General features: G+C 44.5%; 1 protein-coding gene across 1 annotated transcript in view; it reads left to right on the forward strand.

Moving 5' to 3' along the window:
* Positions 1-19,033, forward strand: part of LOC139922484 (voltage-dependent T-type calcium channel subunit alpha-1I) — a 136,387-nt gene that overhangs the window by 93,698 nt on the left and 23,656 nt on the right. Inside the window, exons 14-28 of the mRNA XM_071913013.2 lie at positions 610-700; positions 2,747-2,901; positions 3,582-4,304; positions 5,093-5,193; positions 6,618-6,741; positions 7,377-7,445; positions 10,408-10,586; positions 10,863-10,989; positions 11,472-11,597; positions 11,726-11,815; positions 12,408-12,600; positions 14,493-14,644; positions 16,001-16,110; positions 18,358-18,491; positions 18,927-18,997. Of these exons, the coding sequence (XP_071769114.1) occupies positions 610-700; positions 2,747-2,901; positions 3,582-4,304; positions 5,093-5,193; positions 6,618-6,741; positions 7,377-7,445; positions 10,408-10,586; positions 10,863-10,989; positions 11,472-11,597; positions 11,726-11,815; positions 12,408-12,600; positions 14,493-14,644; positions 16,001-16,110; positions 18,358-18,491; positions 18,927-18,997 (2,445 nt within the window). The remainder of the gene's footprint in view (positions 1-609; positions 701-2,746; positions 2,902-3,581; positions 4,305-5,092; positions 5,194-6,617; positions 6,742-7,376; positions 7,446-10,407; positions 10,587-10,862; positions 10,990-11,471; positions 11,598-11,725; positions 11,816-12,407; positions 12,601-14,492; positions 14,645-16,000; positions 16,111-18,357; positions 18,492-18,926; positions 18,998-19,033) is intronic.

The following is a 19,033-nucleotide window of genomic DNA, read 5'->3' on the forward strand; positions in this document are numbered from 1 at the left end:
AAACCACACCCACTTCCAGTTTTATCCCCACCCACTTCTGTTTTCATCTGAATACAGATACTAATACTAATTTGGTTAGTTGAACAAATAAAGATACAAATACAAATAGTAGGATCTCAGCACGTCCCTATTATCCAGATACTGAAAGAGAATGAAAAAACATGTACATACTGATCCATGTTGGATGCATTTTAATAAAAAGCTTCTCACAGAAAATACCCATGAAATGAAATGTACTCCTACAACTCGAGGAAAATGGCTGCCTTAAATGGGTGGAATAAATATGAGAGGATTTTTCCCCAACAGTAACACTGTGACACTACCTTTCTTCTTAGGGAACAATTGAGCATCACACTTCTTCGTTTTAGAGCTGGGGCAGACTTGGGTGAAAGTAAACTAGGCGATCTTGGGAGAAAATAGCCCCTTAGATAGTTGGGTAATGAGGACAGGACAAGAGATTGGCAGTTCCTATTTAAATTTGCTTGTGGCTGTTTCATGCTACTAGATCATTCTTTTTACACTTTTTTTCTCACTCTCTCTCTCTCTCTCTCTCTCTCTCTCTCTCTCTCTCTCTCTCTCTCTCTCTCTCTCCTGGTGTCCCTGATGTAGGGGGATGCAAACCGGTCTTACTCGGACGATGACAGGTCTTCCTGTAATTTTGAGGAGAGTGACAAGCAGAAAGACTCTCTCCATCTCTCAGGTACCAAACGCCCCCAGGGGCCTTACAGCACACTGAAAGCTGCTGTGCCTTTTTTTTTTTTGCTTCATTTCTCTCACCTCTGAAGTTTGTATGACTGTTTCACCTCCAAATATGGGTGGAAGTTGCACAGAAATATGCAATATGGTGTAAGCTGTGTATGAAGCTCTCCAAATAATTGATAATTGACTGTTATGACTATTTAGAATCACTACACAACCGTCCCTCCTTAAACAAGTGTGAACTTTTAACTAAGCAATCTCATGTAAGATGCCTTTTCAATGATGATTTGAAACAAAGCAACATTTCACTTTGCTCCTTTTATCATTTGTTAATATCTTGACCCAGCGTCATCTGACCCCTTGAATATGTATTTAATACCAGGAATCCAGCTTTTTGCCTGACTCAAAGGACTGCAAAACATGCAAAATTGCATCTTGAAAGAGTGATCCCAAAACACAGAAGAGAGTAATATCTTTGTTGACCCATTTTACTTGGCATATGTGTTCGTGATATGACTTTAAGACAACCAGAAGGAGCGGAAAGTTAGCATCTGACATCACTACTGACTAGCATGGCTGCCAATGTTGTGTTGATGGCTTGGGAACTCATTTGAGAACATAAATGCTGAAATGCTCTAAATGTTATACTAAAGGGAAATAACTGTTTTCTTAGATGATGGCCTGGATAAATCCTCGATTCTGATTGGCTAGAGGGGCATTGATTACCTCCAGATGTCTGCATGTGTCTGATAGTAGTCTTATCAACGTTCTAAATTGCTCTATGAATCAAAGCCCTATCAAGAGGTCAGCACTCCATGGAGCCGTCAGCTGATGCTCTGTACCCCAGGCATCAAAAACTTTGCCCGCCCTCTGATTTCCACAACAAACATCACTAAGCATCATCTTTTCTCCAGTCTGAAATGTAAGCTGCACAAACTCTAAATAATGTATGCTGAATGCCACTTCTCTCTCCCTCCCTCCACTCCCCTCCTTTCCTCTCCCTGTAGGCATAACAAAAGTGGACTTACTAAAAACCAACCAAAGCATGATGCTGGCTGTAGCGCAGCGTTTTGCAGCACATTAGGGAGGCCTCCGATAATGTCTGATCGCAGTTTTCCTAGGCCCAAATGTGCCCTTTGAATGTCAGTGTACATAAAATAACACATTTGGCATATTAATGTTCCTCGAAGCCTATTCAACCCAAAAGATACGTTTGAGAATGGACAAACCGCCGGCAGATATTCCTCTCTTTCTCTTTTATGACTCCGGCTCCTGTCTGGCTGCTGTGAGGAGATTTGGTGTAAATGAAACCTCCGCCTGCCTCTCTGAGCTAGCCACAGCAGTGTTTTAGTCGGCTGTACAGAGCGATGATGGAGAGCACCGAGTTGTGTTCACATGTCAGCAGCAGAGGAGGAGGGAGGGAAGAGGGGAAGGGTTTGTTTAATGCGCTCATTTTTCAAACGCAGACGAAATGCCGTTATATATTTTCATGATACTAATAAACCCTTCTTCCTTCTGTGTTTTCTGTTTCTCTCCTCTCTGCCCCTCTAATTCCATTGTCTCTCTCTCCTTGTCTGCTCTTTCTTTCTCTTTCTTTCTGCCCCTTGCTCTTTCCATTGATTTCTCAATCCATCAATGCTTCCCTTCTTCCCTCACTCCTTCCTTCTTTCCCCCCCACCGTTCCATCCTTCCTTTGTTCTTTCTTTTCTTCCTTCCTTTGCTTTCTCCCTCCCTCCTTGTTTCCCTACCTCTTTCTTTCCTTCCTCTATCCCTTCCTTCCTTTGTCCCTACCTTCCATCCCTCCCTCACTCCTTCCCTCTGTGTTTCCTTCCTTCATTCCTTTCTTCCTTCTTTCCTTCCTCTATTCCTTCCTTCCTTTCTTCCTTCCTTCTCTCTAAACCACCACCCCCCATCCACCCACCTCCCCTCTGTTCCCTTCTACCTCCTACCCTTCTACTTTCCCCTTGTCCCTACCTCCTTCCTTCCTTCTTTCCTTCCTTCCTTCCTTCCTTCCCACATGTCTGCCCCCCTTGTCTCTTTCCCACAGACCCTAAGATCTGCACTCTGACCCCTAACGGACACCTGGACTTGTCCCCAATGCCTGCTGGTCTGTACCCAGGAGAGAGGTTGACCTTTGCCCTGGGCTCCAGGAAGAGCAGTGTCATCTCCCTGGGCAGGGCCAACCTGGAGCAGAGGGCTGTGGTGAGTGGAAGAGGTCACAACGAGCGAGGCTGGAGGATGTGTAGTTTTTTAGTCCTTGGTCAACTGATTGGTCATTATGTCGACTGACACACATTAGTCTTTGATTAGCATTCTATCAAAGGTGGATGTTTTGCCTTGTCTTGTTGATTTACAGAAGGACAATAATGTGTAAAACATTTTTTTTTTTTCCCAATTGAACAGACTAATGGATTAGCTGATAAAATCCTATGGCTGTTATTTGACTAAGAATGTATTAAGTCATGGACTGCTCAATAAGAGTATTGTAGTGTTATGTGATAAGTACTATATTATTACATTGGTGTTATGGAAATACTTTATTTCATTATTATGAGATGTGTTGGAGGGGGAGTTGGTCCTGAATGGATCAGAATAAAGTCTTAAGAGTCTCATGAGGACACAGGCACTGGATCAGTTCTATTTCTTTTTGTTGATATTCCAGACTGCCTCAGCATAGCTCAGAATTACAGTAGATGGAAGAAATGTTGTCAGTGTGATCAAAGAGAACTTGGCATCAATACTGTTTTTGGCTTGGTCCTTTGTTCTCCATTTTCTTCTTCATGTTTCACTTTCTTCACCGTGACAGTGAGGAGTTCTGTAGGAAAATATTTTGCCTGTTAAAAGACATTTCCTCCCCTGCCCTCTCTTTCTCTCTCTGTCAGTATCCGGGCCGGGGTTACCACAACTGGAACCGTCCGCTGCCCCCCCATCCTCAGGCCCTGTGGGCCCGTCGCTCCAGCTGGAACAGCCTGGGAGGAGGCCGCCCCTGCTCCTCCTCCTCCCCCACCTCCACCCCAACCCTCACCCCCACCTCCGCAAGACCCTATGGCTACGGCCTGGGGGCTCTGGGCGGCGTGGTCGGGGGCAGTCTTCGTATCCGGGGCCCCCGCGCCTCCTCGTCCCCGCACCATCACCTCCACCACGTCCACCCAGACGAGGAGGAGTCCCTCCTCTCTCCTCCCCCCGTCGCCCCCCACCCTCTCCACCTCCCACATCCTATGATCCCGGGCCATTTCGTGCCCAGGCGGGACCGAAGGGCTCTGTCACTGGAGCTGCCCCACCTGCTGCAGGTCCCGGGACCCCCGCACCCTCTGCCGCCGCCGCACCACCCGCTGCTCCCCTTGACGCTCCACGCTCAGCCCAGGAAGAAGAGCTTCTCCGGCGGAGGCGGCGGCGGTGGGCCGGGCGGTCTGGGAGGGTTGGGCGGGGTGCACCAGGACTGCAATGGGAAGACCCCTCTGTCACAGCTCCTCCAGCCCCCGCTGAGACACCAGGCTGGGCAGGCTGGAGGGGCGCACCCCCAGAGCCAGCTGCTGGCCGAAGTCTTCCCCCAGGTCAACACACGCAGCAAGGACCGGGAGGACCTGGATGATGAAATCGACTATGTGAGTTGGCATTACGTTTGTGTGGGAGGGAGGGAAATGAAAGGTGAGTGGTGGAATGAGTCTGTGTGAATGTGCTCGCAAGTGAATGAATGAGCAAAAGACTCTGATTGTGTCACAGTTTTGAAAGTGTGGTAATGAAGCCATGTCACTTTCCTATAATAATACACAATCCAAACCCACAGATACAGATAAGCATCCCTAAGATGTTATGCTACTGCATCTGAAAAGAAAAAAAATAACACAATCCAGCCGTGTGATACCTCTATAACCGAACCATTAGCTTTTGTGTTTAAGTACAAGATTTTACACATACAATAATCTCCTGCTCTCTTGTGTAGGATTTTCAAGTGCTTTGTACAAAGCCTGCACTCCCTATCACCCAGGCCCCATGGGACTCTCATTGTTTTCATTGTAAACAAGTCTGTGTAGGAACGAAACAAGGTTAATTAGAAAGGACTATTTAGACAGCGGGGGAGAGAGAGAGACAGATGGTAATGTTGGAAGATGCTCTGAGGTGTTGCTATAGAAGTGTTTCACTTTTGTAAATAATTTAAATAGGCATTTTAAATAGGGAGTTTCTGTGTCTCTGTGTGTATTTTTTGTGTGCATACTGCATGAGCATTTTGTGTAAGGTGTGTGTGTGTGTGTGTGCAATTATGTGTTTGTGTGTATGTGTAATTTCTGTTCAACATTATTCAGGATACATTCCTTGAGGAGATCTTGAAAAGACTAACCATTTCTGTGTGTGTCTGTGTGTGTGTGTGTGTGTATGCTCTCCCTCCATCCAGAGCTTGTGTTTCCGTATCCAGAAGATGTTAGAGGTGTACAGACCAGACTGGTGTGAGACCAGAGAGGACTGGTCTGTCTTCCTATTCTCCCCACGGAACAAGTGAGTCACCATCATCCCTCGCTCCTTCTTTTTTCCTTCTTCAGCTCCTTGTGTGTTGTTTTGGTACGCTCTGCATTTGATGAGCGCGTGTCAACGGTGCATCGGCGCGATCCGGCCCATGCTGGCGAGTTGCGGGTGCATTTGTGTGTTTGTCCACTTATTTGTAGGTGAGAGTTGGTTCAACATGTGTTGTTTTATACAACGCCATGCGTATATGCCTATGTGTTTGCACATAATTACGCTCACACTCTCTCTAGACCCACCCAGTAGCTATAGAGTCACCCCACAGTCTCCAATAGACTCCCCTCCACTGTTCCGCCAAACCTTATCGGCTGGCCGCAGGATGTATATAGCCCCGGCCACTCACCAAATCAATATCAAGGATGGGTTGCCAGATTCTGCTCCCCACCTCATCAATAGGAGGGACGGGTTGCCAAGTTTTCACAGAGAGAAGGGCTAGATTAGAGTATCGATCGCCACCTTGCAGATAACAAAGGGATATTTTCTACCCTCTTCCCCTGCTGTTTGTCAGCAAGAAATAGGCTTAAGGGGGGGGGGGGGGGGATTTAATACCACAGGTGATACATTAAGTTTAGTACTGCTCATGATGTTATGTTGTTGTATTAAAATTTACAGAGGAAGCGTTTGAAAAGGCACAGTGGAGTATATTTTAAATGAAAGACACCGAAAGGTCTGCCGTGTGCACTCCAAAATCATTTTGAACAAATGGACCCTTCCTATTTGAAATCTGACGATAGCCTTTCATTCTGCTTCGTTTCATCTTATCCGGTGAACGCTGCAGTGAAGATATTTAATTGCTTTTTGGCAGTACACAGAGTTAAGTTTTGAAATGGATATTTAGTATGTCCTCTCTCTCTCTCTCTCTCTCTCTCCCTCTCTCTCCCTCTTTATTGTGCTCTCCCTGCTGAGCACTGTACCTGGGAGGCTGCTGCTTCTGAGAGTGTTGTTAATGTAATTTGTTTTGATTTAGGAGCGATGTAATCAGGGACTGAATGAGGCTATTTACTCACCGAGATGCGAGGGAGCTCCCCTGCACTGTCAGGGAGCTCGACTGTCATTCAGAGGAGACGGAAGGGTTTGTTTTGTTGTGTTTGAATAGAGCGAGTGACACTTATTTACTACGTGTTCTCCTTCCCCCTCTCTTCTGTCTCTTTTTGGCTGAATTGTGATGCATTTGAGTTTTTTACCTCACCGTTTTCTATATTTCTCTGCATTCCTCCCTACCTGTCTTTCTTCATCTTCAACTCATTCCTTCTCTTCTGCTCCCTTCCCTCTTTATTTTTCTCCTCTCTATTTTCCCATTACCCTTCCTTCTTTTCTCCCCCTCTCGCTTGCTCTCCTCTCCTCTCCTCTCCTCTCCTCTCCTCTCCTCTCCTCTCCTCTCCTCTCCTCTCCTCCACCAGGTTCAGACAGATGTGCCAGTCCATCATAGCCCATAAGCTGTTTGATTACGTGGTGTTGGCCTTCATCTTCTCCAACTGTATCACAGTGGCTCTGGAGAGGCCCAAGATACTGCAGGGCAGCCTGGTAAGCCCATGTGAATCTGTGTGTGTGTGTGTGTGTGTGTGTGTGTGTAGGCGTAGCCGTTTTGTGATGGCTTTTTGCATTCAATTTTATTAGTTTAACGGTGCAATAAGTACGATTTTACTACCCATAATAACCCCCCCCCCCCCCCGCATTTACAACTACTGAAGGATGGAGGACGGTGCCACAGGCAACACATTTCGTTCTCGAGCCGAAAAAGCAAATGACAAAGCAGTATTGTTATTGCAGTATTTTGCACGGTGATATATTACCACTTCACTAGACGTTTCTGTTGGATCTCTGCTAGCTTACTCATCTCTATTGTGGAAATGTGACTTTATTATTTATTAAGTTACAGACCACGCCGACAGAGGACGCTAACAGTCATATATTACTTTTTGATTTTAATGACATTTTATGGTCCTAATTTAATATGTGAATAACACTTCAAAATGATTTGATGAAGAAGATATATCATTACTACCTCATCCTGGTATGTCAGGCTAATGATTACAGTTCCATTGTATTGGGCAGTTCCTGCATACATTTTTGCCCCATCTCCTTTATCTTAACCGTCAACCCTCTCTTCTCTCCCTCCCTTTCTCTCTGTCTGTCTCTCTCCCTCTCTTTCTCTCTAGGAAAGAGTCTTCCTCACCATCTCCAACTACATCTTTACTGCCATCTTTGTGGGCGAGATGACACTCAAGGTAACATTTTACAACCTGTCTCTCTATTACTGCCAATGAGCCCCCTGTGAAGTGCACTTATTGGTTCTGGACAATCGTTCCCTCCCCCCTTACTCTCTTTTGCCCATTTTCTGGCATCTTTCCTGTCCTCCTTTCCTTCTCTCTGTCTCCCAGTCTCCTCCCATGTGTGTTTCGCTCCCTCTCCGTCTCTCTCACTGACTTCACTTCTCGTCACTGCCCCCCCCCCCAAATCCCTTCCCTACCGCTCTTTTTTGGCAATCCCGTGTTCCTTTCGAGACGAGAGCAATTAAACGATGTCATTAATTAGCAGCTAGTCTTCTCTCGTGGACGCGGTCCATCTCCGTCTCCAGCACACCCCCTGCCCCCATTCTCTCTCTCTCTCTCTCTCTCTCTCTCTCTCTCTCTCTCTCTCTCTCTTTCAGTTCTGTTTCTCCACTTCCTTAGAGTCCGTCTCTCCTCCACGCCACAGTCCTTTTCCTGACCCTCTTCCCTTTATTTTCACCGTCTTCCCTTTCTCTTATTTTCTCTCCGTCCTTCTCTCCGCCACTGTCTCTGTATTCTCTGCGGAAGGCTTTGGCACAAGCGGGCCATCAATTATGCACTCCCGCAATCAATTATTAACCAATCACAGGCAGCCAAGGAGCCACAGACTTGTCAGCCCCCTGGCCGAGCGCTACACGTCTCCCTCTGTGTCTGTGTCTGTGTCTGCCTGCGCCTTATGTGTCTGCGTGTGTGTGTGTGTGTGAGAGCGAGTGTGTGTAGGTGTGTCGGCGTGTGTTTGTATAACATCAATCTCTCCCTACGACTCCACCACTAAGCTTAGTACAGTACACAAGATGCAGCCAAATAAAATGCACAGCACAGCAGGGTTGAGGAATTGGTCAGCATGTTGCAGAACCTTTTAGAGGCTCAGACACAATGGAGTGCGATCCAAAATACCTTCAGCAGTTTTCATGATTGCAGTTGTATACATCATACAGTTACCCATATACTTATTTTCTACAAACTACAGATATTGGCATAGAGTAGACTGGAGCTTTTGATTCTAGAATTTAAAGGTAAATTCCAATACAGAATGTACACAGTGTTCCTATAATATTAGACAGTTCAATGAGTCTTTGTGAGTGTGCACAAAATGTTCTTTCTCAAAGCTAGATGCAGGAAATCCAGACATTGTGGACTCGTATAATGTTTTTTTTGAGCTTTTACCCAAATGAACTTGTTGGTGCTAAAAGCTCTAAAACAGAACATATATTAATATACCTGGTCAGTGGCACAATGTATACAACTTAAGTCTCTATTTAATTGTGATTTTATGGTACATTATTGTTGCAACTGTAGTGTGATATTTACAGGACATAGACTGGCCAAGTGAAAGCTATGATCGCTTACTGATTAATGTCACAGTGGAACTTTTAGCTCATTCTAATTATCATACCATACACCTATTTGACAATTTGACAGAAAATCTTTAGTGGTGGCTTCATCATGTACCAGGACGCGTACAAAAAAATTCCAACCATTGAAACCATCACAGATTTTTGAACAATCCCGCCCCTCCGCACCTCCCATCAAATGAAACTGCCTTTCTCTCCCTCACAGTTCACATATTGGTTCGCACCTTCGAATGACCCCTCCCTGCGCTATGTCCCGCCCTAATACATGTAAATAAATACATCACATTAAGGAAGCAAGATGCTTTCAAAATGCAGTTTCATTGTGACTTTAAATGCACTTCAGTCATGAAGAGGAGATGTAGGTGAAGGAGAGGAAACAGATTAAAGAATGATAAAAAACAGAAACATGGATTGTGTAAAAACGGTGGTGCAAATCAATAGGAAGTTGGCCCCAACATTTTGTATGCTCGGTTTACTTTTTGGCATGCAGGCCTAAGATGTTTGCTAAGCACTGATCTTTCAACCATTTTGATATGTTTGCATGCTAACCCCCATAGTCCCTCTGAAGCGTTATCGGACACTCGGCAAACAGCTTCAAATGTCAGCCGCAGATTTTTGCCTAAGTGGGCCTAATGCTCCTGTTGATGCTGAGGAAACCACTGGATCCAGCACAGTGCTTGTACAATACCCATGACTCAGTCTCTCTCTCTCTCTCTCTCTCTCTCTCTCTCTCTCTCTCTCTCTCTCGAGGTTACAGAGGGGTTATGGGGAAGTGCCATCATATGTCAATTGGTTTTACAGTAACCTTTTTACAAGCCAAGGGCAAAGGCATTGAGCCATTACCACTGCACCCCCGTATATTAAACATAAATCAAACTGCTACCTGCGCACCGCTTACAGTGATGCATGGTGCGTATGTGTGTGTTAGTGGCGTGCACATGTGTGTGTCATTGCCAACCATGGGCACAATTTTCTGTGACTGTGTGTGTTGTGTTTGTTTGTCTCTCACTTTCTCTTTGTGTGTGTGAGTGTGTGTGTGTGTGTGTGTGTGTGTGTGTGACAGCTCCCTCCCAGCACTAACTGTAGTTATAGTGTGTGAGCGTGACAGATGGAGTCAGTGTCAGCTCTGGGCTCTCTCTAGCCAGAGCAGGTGCTGTTTGAAGAGGTGAGAGTGTGTGTGCATGCGTGTCACACACATTGTACATTTCAGCAGCCAGGTGAGGGAGTGTGTTTTCATGTGTGTTTGTGTTCATGTGTGTGCAGGTGTGTGTGTGTGTGTCGCACGTCTCGTTAGTGTCAACAGACAGCCTCTTGTGACCTACAGCTGCTGACGACTCCTTTCTCTCTTCTTCTGAATCACTTCCCGTCTCTCTCATTCTCTCGCTCTCTTGGTTTCACTTTGTTTCCCTGTTCACTACACATTTGTCTTACTGCCTATTTGACAGTTTATTGTACACAACAGACACAATGCAAAAGTCCTTTCAATGTGTTTAAGTTACCCTATGGATAAATGTACGTCCATGTTCCAATATGTACTCCTCCTCTCTCTCTCTGTCCCTCTCCAGGTGGTTTCCATGGGTCTGTATATAGGTGAGCAGGCTTACCTGCGGAGTAGCTGGAACATTCTGGATGGCTTCCTGGTTTTTGTGTCGTTGATTGACATCGTGGTGTCCATGGCGGGCGGGGCTAAGATCCTGGGCGTGCTCAGAGTGCTCAGGCTGCTCAGGACGTTGCGCCCCCTCAGGTAAGGAGGAACTACTGCAGAGGGGATTTAGTAAAAAAGCAAGTCATTGTATGTTGTTGCTGTTGTTGTAGTTGATCTGTACACTCAGTTTACTTTTTGGCAAACAATGACCATGCTGTAAAGTGTGACGGTTCTGTACTTTGTGTGCTTTATCTTCACAAGGTCAAACTGTTACTTTTTTCCCCATCTCCCTCGCTTTCATTCATTTCTTTCCTTTCTCTCATCTTACCCGTTCCCCCTCCCTCCCTCCTCCCTCCTCCCTCCTCCCTCCTCCAGGGTGATCAGCAGGGCTCCAGGTCTGAAGCTGGTGGTGGAGACCCTCATCACCTCTCTCAAACCCATCGGCAACATTGTCCTCATCTGCTGCGCTTTCTTCATCATCTTCGGCATCCTGGGGGTACAGGTAGGGACCAGAACACCTGACTCCCTCTGCGTCTTTGAGTGATGCATATATACAGTATATATCTCTGTCTTATCTATTCATGAAGTATATTATATGGGCTTTATTCGAGGCACTTGCTTTGTACTTTATTTGTGTGCACTACGGTTTCTCTAACTTCTCTCATCACCATGATTTTTATCTAATTCTTTCCCTCCCTCTCCTTTATGGCTTTGTCACACACACATGCACATGCATATCTCTCTCTCTCTCTCTCTCTCTCTGTCTCTCTGTCTTTCTCTCTCTCAAACGTACCCTCATTGTCTTCCTGCCTCTTTCATCACTACACAACACTTTCAATCGGTGAGATCTTTGACCGGCTCATTATTTCACTCAGGAGCGCTCTTTCATCTCATTGGAGGGGCGTACGAAGGTTTATTCCGCTGTTTTGATTTGAGCAGTCAGACGGCATCAAAAGCGTTGTCCCGTTGTTCTTCTGTTGACAGCTGTTCAAAGGCAAGTTCTTCTACTGCTTCGGCCCTGATGTGAAAAACATCACCAACAAGTCTGACTGTCTGCAGGCCAACTACAAGTGGGTCCACCATAAGTACAACTTCGACAATCTGGGACAGGTCAGTGTCACGTGTGTGTGTTTTGTGTGCATGTAAGTACGAGCACATAATGTAATTGGATGGAAATTGTTTTTTTCACCATAAAGTAATGAATATCTCTGGATAACATTGTGCCTATTGTTGTCCAGGCTCTGATGTCCCTGTTTGTCCTCGCCTCCAAGGACGGCTGGGTCAACATCATGTACCATGGGCTGGACGCAGTCGGAGTGGACCAGCAGGTATCTGTGTATACAAGTTGTACATTAAAATCAGGAAGTCTGTATTATATGGAAATCATAGGTTATGTATTATAAGCTTTGGGTTCAATGTGAATTCCTCTAATATGACATAGATGAACAGTTTCAAGTTTTGTTGCATGCGTGCCTATCCCCCCCAACATGGACCCACTGTTTTATTTTGTCATTATTTTGTCTCATAGCTCGTTTCAGATTTCCGCAGTGTTTGCACAAGCTGCGCGGGCATGGGATGCATCTCCTTAATATTAAGATTGATGCTCCCTCGCTGATCCAAAACACAGTTTGGATAACAATTTTATGGATAAAAATGACAAATGTACCATGCCCTGTGTTGTTCCACTAATTCTTGCATTTTTCCCTCCCTAACTCTGTCACTTTCTCTCCTTCCCTCCTGCCCCCTCCCCTTCTCTCCTTCCTTCCTCCCATTCTTCTTCCCCATCACTCATGCTAATTCCCTTACACCATATTTGCTTTCACTCCTTCCTCACTTCTCTCCCTTTCTCATAAAACCCCCGCCAAACACACACACACACACACACACACACACACACACACACACACACCCCAACCCCAGCCGGTGATCAACAACAACCCGTGGATGCTGCTGTATTTCATCTCCTTCCTCCTCATCGTCAGCTTCTTCGTCCTCAACATGTTTGTGGGCGTGGTGGTGGAGAACTTCCACAAGTGTCGGCAGCACCAGGAGGTGGAGGAGGCCAAGCGCCGCGAGGAGAAACGCCAGCGGCGCATGGAAAAGAAGAGGAGGAGTAAGGGAGGGGAGAGGGAAGGGAATGGAAGGGGTATGGAAGAGAAGAGAAAATAAAACACCAGAGGCAAGAAGAGGAAGACTGAGAGGCAAGGATAGAGGGATAGAAAAGGAAAGATAGGGTCAGGTGAGGAAGAGGAGGAGGGAAGAGCAAGTGGGGTAAGAATGATAAGACGATATGAGATCAGATGGGATGATGAAAAAAAGATGAGATTAACTTGATTGTTCCGAAGGGCAAATCACTATGGACACTGACATTGTAAAAACAACATACATAACAAACATACAAATACATAGAACATGCACATCTCAGTTCCTAATAAGAAGGCCTAAATAGCTCACTGTATCCAGCTTGGTATCATGACAGGTCAATCAAGAATCAAGAATCAAGAATTACTTTTTATTAAGATGTAGAGCTTTGAACAAAATTGATGAAAATGTGTGCAATAGGAAGCAAGAGTGATGGAAACAGAGATAGAGGGAGAGGTAATGTGGTGTGAACGTCCCAAAGAAAAGGCGATTACAATGACAGCCGATATCATGCAGATCAGCTTTACTTGGTATTCTGTGGCTCACACACTCAAACATATGGGTGTGTGCTCACTCTCTTACCAAGTCTTTCTTACCCAGTTTTGAATTCATGCTTAACATGTTAAAAGGGATGTTTTTACCCACAGGACTAACTATTAGAGATAGTCAGAAAAAAAGTTAAGAAAGTTAAGGAGGTCAGGAATGAGAGAGAAAGAAAAGTGAATGAAGAGAAGAAGAAAAGTAATTTGAAGAGAGGAGAGAAAAGATACAGGAGGAGAAATGATGAGAGTCATTAGCTTTGATCTATCCTTGTCTGGACAGGATTTCATTAGGACAGGAACAAACAGAACAATTTATTTAAGAAGTTTTTCTATAAATTTTTAAGTAACTGGCATAGCTTGAAAAAGTGCTAAATTAATGTTACAGTAGAAACTCTTATAAAAGGGATAGGGTTAGGGATGGCTGACATACAAATAAAATATTAAATGCAATCTACGTGAGAGTGTGTTATCAGATTTACTTAACCAACAACTCTAGATTTTATTTTGCCCTTGGCTGCATTGCTGATCGTTTTGATCAAGGCAGGCACTGGCCTATTAATTTTGTTAAACACAAACTAAGTTGCTTTTTCTCCTAAAATATGAACTAGAGATTCATCTTGAGAACAGAACTGGCTAGGCATCATTGGAGAATGTAATATTGGGTCAATTTAATTTAACCTTGGACTAACAAGAGCCCAGTATGAATCTTCTAACTCTGGGTTAAGACAAGTCCTGAAGTGTGCATGAAACATGGTGAAGATAATCTAGGGCTAAGTGTCATTTTATGTTTAAGGACAACCCTAGACTAAAAATGTAGTGTTAGTGCTTAGTTTTATAAATGTGGCAGCAAAATAGTGTCCACACTTCCTCATCAAACTCAATTGAACAATATGTGTTAATGACTCTGGTGTGTTCTCCAATCTGAACAAGTTTCTGTCATTTTACTTACTTACTGTCAAATAGTCTAAGCTGACAGAGCCTATAAAGCAGTATTCGGTATACTGCAGTCTTAGAGATATAGCCAGGTTCTATCCATAACTGCATGCTACTGCAATGAAACTTTAAATAATCTGCCATATTTTCTTATTAATCCATTTTGCTACTCTCTATCGCCAACTGATGTAACGGTAGTGATTCAATCTATAGCCAGTTCATGAAAGCTTTTACAAAAGCTTTTACAAAGTTTTAGATTTCTGGCGGCAGCCACAGCGGTTTGTTTGGAATCAGTAGAAGAACTCGCAATGACATGAGAAAACACTCCTCTTCTGAGAATATAAAATGGATATGTGAAGGCTTCATTAATCTCTTCTCCTACCGTCAGAGGCCCAGAAGCTGCCCTACTATTCCAGCTATGGCAGCGTGCGTCTGATGATCCACACACTGTGCACCAACCACTACCTGGACCTCATCATCACCTTCATCATCTGCATCAACGTCATCACCATGTCCTTGGAGCACTACAACCAGCCCCATGTAAGGAAGAGCGTCTCTGTGTGTGTGTGTGTGTAGGTGTGTGTTTGGTGGTTACATACCTGCAGGAGGGTGTAGGGACGGGGTGGTGTGTGGCGTTCAGGGTGTGCAGTGGTGTGTGGCCACAGGTTTGATTGTGCATGTGCATCTGTTGAAGCGTGTTAGGTGATAGACAGGGGGTTTTAATAGCATGTATGTAAACAATTAGACCTTTGTGCACCAAAGCTCTCAATCTGATTAATGGTACAGCGCCAGATTCATAGAAAGCTGCCTTGTTCACAAAAGAACAAGAAATGGGTAATGTCCTATATGCTTCATCTACAGTATATAGGGAGGACATTCCCTTCTCCCCTATGTTGAGTTTTCAGTGGCTGCTTGCCTGCATCCTAGCATGGCATCTAGTCACAGCCACTCACTCCCCCAAACAGCAGCATTTTATGAAAGATGCAGTGGCGGCAACCGCTGGTATGAGTGTAAATGTGATAAGCCACCCTCATTTCCAATGGCGGTTAAACCAATCACAGTTAACTCCACTCACAAAGCTGTGACAAACATCTAGACTCTATTGCATGTGTTGTGAATAGGAAGAGTTACTGCGTTGTGCTGATTTTATTACAGAGTTTGTGAGCTTATTTTATTTGCTGCAGCTGTCAGAGTGATGTTAGCAGTGCGGTACATGTGTCTCTGTACATTCATGTGATGAATGAAGGGTTTACGGCCCCTCAGCATTTCGTTCAACATTCCCAACAGCCTGATGCAATTGTTGTCAGTGAGAGAGAAGCGATTATCATTGAGATAAGTTGCCCGTTTGACCTTTTATATGGAGCAAGCCTTCTCAAACAAACAGACCAACAGCCTGTGAATGTAAATATCAAAAGGTCTTGGCTATATTTGTAAGCTGATGGTCCTGACATTTGGCAGCCTCAGACTTGCTGTTAGAAGCTTACATGTTGCAGCTCTATTTATGAAAGGGGGGAAAAAAAGCGAACAAAATAATTTGCAGTCTCTGTAGTAATATGAAGCCGGACCGGATGGCCAAGACAATCCTCTTTGTATCCTTAAATACATTTAAACCACGCAAGCCTCTGCAATAATTGAATCCTGTGTAAATATAATTTAGCCCGAAAATGTGTGTTTGTGAGGGAGGGGACATTAATGTGTGAGCGCATGAGTGTTTGTCCTATGAATGGAGGAAGCTCTGTTTTAGCCTCTGGCATGCTTGATTTTACTCTACAAACAGTGGGAACAATTCCAGACACTAGTGGTTTGCCTGCTGTTACCACCCTCCACCCCCACCCCCTTCCTACCCCTCCACACACACTCCATCCTCTCTCTCTCTTTTTCTCTCTCTCCCTATAGTCTCTGGATCTTGCCCTGAAGTACTGCAACTATTTCTTCACCTCCACTTTTGTGCTGGAGGCAGTGCTCAAACTCATCGCCTTTGGCTTCCGTCGCTTTTTCAAAGACAGGTACAGTGTGCGTTTGTATGTGTAGGCGGTGTGTGTGTGTGTGTGTGTGTGTGTGTGTCCCTCTCTCTCTTTAACTCTCTCTCTGTATGCAAGTGTGTGTGCATGCTTGCACTCGTATCACTGTGTACACATGCATTCCCCTTTGAGTGCACACTGCAGTACACGAGACAGTTTTGATATCATCTTAAAGCTCCTCCATTCTACACTATGGGATTTGTTAGTCTGCTATCCAGAGGTAGACTGTACTCAAAGGGAAACAGCATGATGATTGACAGAGAAACAGCTGTTCTCATGCCCTTTCAGCGTCTAGTCTGAAAACACAAGTGCCTTTTGGAGTAGATACTGTAAAGTGAACTTTCCATTTCAAAACGCAACATTTCTCAGTGCTTTCCCTTCATGACATTATGTATTTTTTTGTCTGTTCAGCTAAGTCGCTTATCATGTATTTGATGTGATAACATTAAACAGTAAAGCATGAGGCATGTGCCGTAATCTCTTGAATTAACACATAATGTATATAGTGCCACAATAAACAGTTATTTAGTTCAAAGTGTAATGGCTTTACAAATCTAGCTCTTGCTTTGATCATTACACATAAGACAGGGGATAACAGCTTAGACGATATAGAGGATTATGAATATGTCGCAATATGCTAGCAGGCTTAGAGGCGTTCCGTCGCTAAGTTGACTAAGCCATACTGTACGCCATGCAGCTGACATACATCATGAGTGGGGCCCATGATGTATGTCACTTGTCATCAGCTCTGTCTGTCCTGTCACCCTCCGCAGCATAAAGCCCACTGTCAAAGAAAAACAGAAACATCCTCAAACATTCTGTTCGTAAGAAAGGAGTTTTAACAGTTTTCTTTATAATAATTAGTTGTATCTTGCCTGGGGGCTCTATTCATTATCAAATCAAAGTAATTTCATAATGCAAATAGAAATTTATTTGCTAATGATTGAGTTTTCGTTTTCAATTATTTCGTAATAGCCTGAATATGACAATCCTTTCATGTGGAGAGTTTTTTCAATATATTAATTTTGAAGAAAATCCACTTCCTCGGTTAATTTAACCGAGCGAAATGAACCCAGGCCTGATTCACAATAAAATTAATAAATTTAAAAAAAAACAGTCATGCCTGTTTAACTACTGTCTAACATTGTCTATTTGTTCTGTGTTATTACTGTCGTTTCCCTTCCTCCTACTGTAATGGCACCAGGTAGATAGCCCACTCCAATGGGAAACACACTTCAGCACTGATCTGTTCACTCCCACATTCATTCACTCAGAGTCCGGGCTAATTGATTTGCCGTTCAGCCAAATGTGCGTGATGATGAGACTGATATTGGGTCTTATTCTTTTCAGGGATATGTGATGACTAATTAAAGGCGGAAACAGATTTGGGTGCTCAGATTACACTGATGGTGATGGTAGTTTAATGTCATTGACCCATTTTAGTTGGCGAAGACAAAGATGAGAGAGAGAGAGAGAGAGAGAGAGAGAGAGAGAGAGAGAGAGGATATAGAAAATTGGTAAGAGTGAGAGAGATAAGGTGGCACAGAGAGAGAGAGAGAGAGAGAGATGATGTATAAGAGGGAAAGCAAAGACACAAAAAGGAAGAGGACAAATGAGTGATGAAACGAGAAAGAGATGGGCGGCTATAGGGAGAATCTATCACGCAGTTATCGTCTGGCACTTTGTCTCTTCTTATGTAACGTCAGCAGCAGCAGTGAGCAGTCACTGTGCATAGTGTGATTTATAGGCTGAGGTGACTCCCAGGCCAGCGTTAGAACTGGGTCAATGGAGTAGCAGGTAACACACAAACACACTGCCACAGGTGCCAGCCTGCTCAGGCAGAACTGCAGGTACTGTGCTGTGCAGGTGTGTGTGTTTATGTGTGTGTGTGTGTGTGTCTGTGTGTTCTCTTGTATCTGCTAGAGTGTGTGAATCAAGAGCCATATTCTCTTTGTAACTGTGACCTGTAACTTTTGCATATTACTAACCTAATACCTTTCTGTCTGTGTGTGGGTGAGAGTGTGTATAATGTGTTTGTCTGCACACTTGTTTGCGTGTGTGTGTGTGTGCATGTGTTTGTGTGTTCTTGTATGTATGTGTGGCGTATTCTTGTGTGCACCTTCCTCCATTTATGTCTGAGTATGTGTGTGTGTGTGTGCATGTGTGTGTGTGTGTGTGTGTGTGTGCTTGTGTGTGTGTGTGTGTGTGTGTGTGTGTGTGTGCGTGTGCTAGGTGGAACCAGTTGGACCTGGCCATAGTGCTGCTGTCAGTGATGGGCATCACCCTGGAGGAGATTGAGATCAGTGCTGCGCTGCCCATCAACCCCACTATCATCAGGATCATGAGAGTACTAAGGATAGCACGAGGTACACACACACACACACACACACATACTCAAGCATAACCTATCTCTACCTCACTCTACCTCCTCCAAATCCTCTCAGCTAAATAGAATATTGATTCGGTCTAACTGCTGTGTTAAAATATGGGCTAACTGGTGAGACGCTGTAAACAACTTATCATGGTCAGTTAGCCATAGTATAGCAGCAGAGAATGGCTTTATACCTTGCACTATTCTCTCCTATTTGTGTGTGTGCATGTACGTGTGTGTGTGTGTGTGTGTGTGTGTGTGTGTGTGCGTGTGTGTTACACTGGGTGTAAATTTAGAACTGACCTTTCCAAAGCTTGATGTTTCCCATTTAGTCTGTAATTGAACCTGAGGGATTTTCCCCTCTAAATGCCCACACTTACATTCTCTCTCTCTCTCTCTCTCTCTCTCTCTCTCTCACACACACACACAGTTCTGAAGTTGCTGAAGATGGCTACGGGAATGAGAGCCCTGTTGGATACGGTGGTCCAAGCCCTGCCGCAGGTACACACACACACGCATGTACACACACATACACTC

This window comes from Centroberyx gerrardi, chromosome 7, assembly GCF_048128805.1.
Source record: "Centroberyx gerrardi isolate f3 chromosome 7, fCenGer3.hap1.cur.20231027, whole genome shotgun sequence".
Classification (NCBI taxonomy): Eukaryota; Metazoa; Chordata; class Actinopteri; order Beryciformes; family Berycidae; genus Centroberyx; species Centroberyx gerrardi.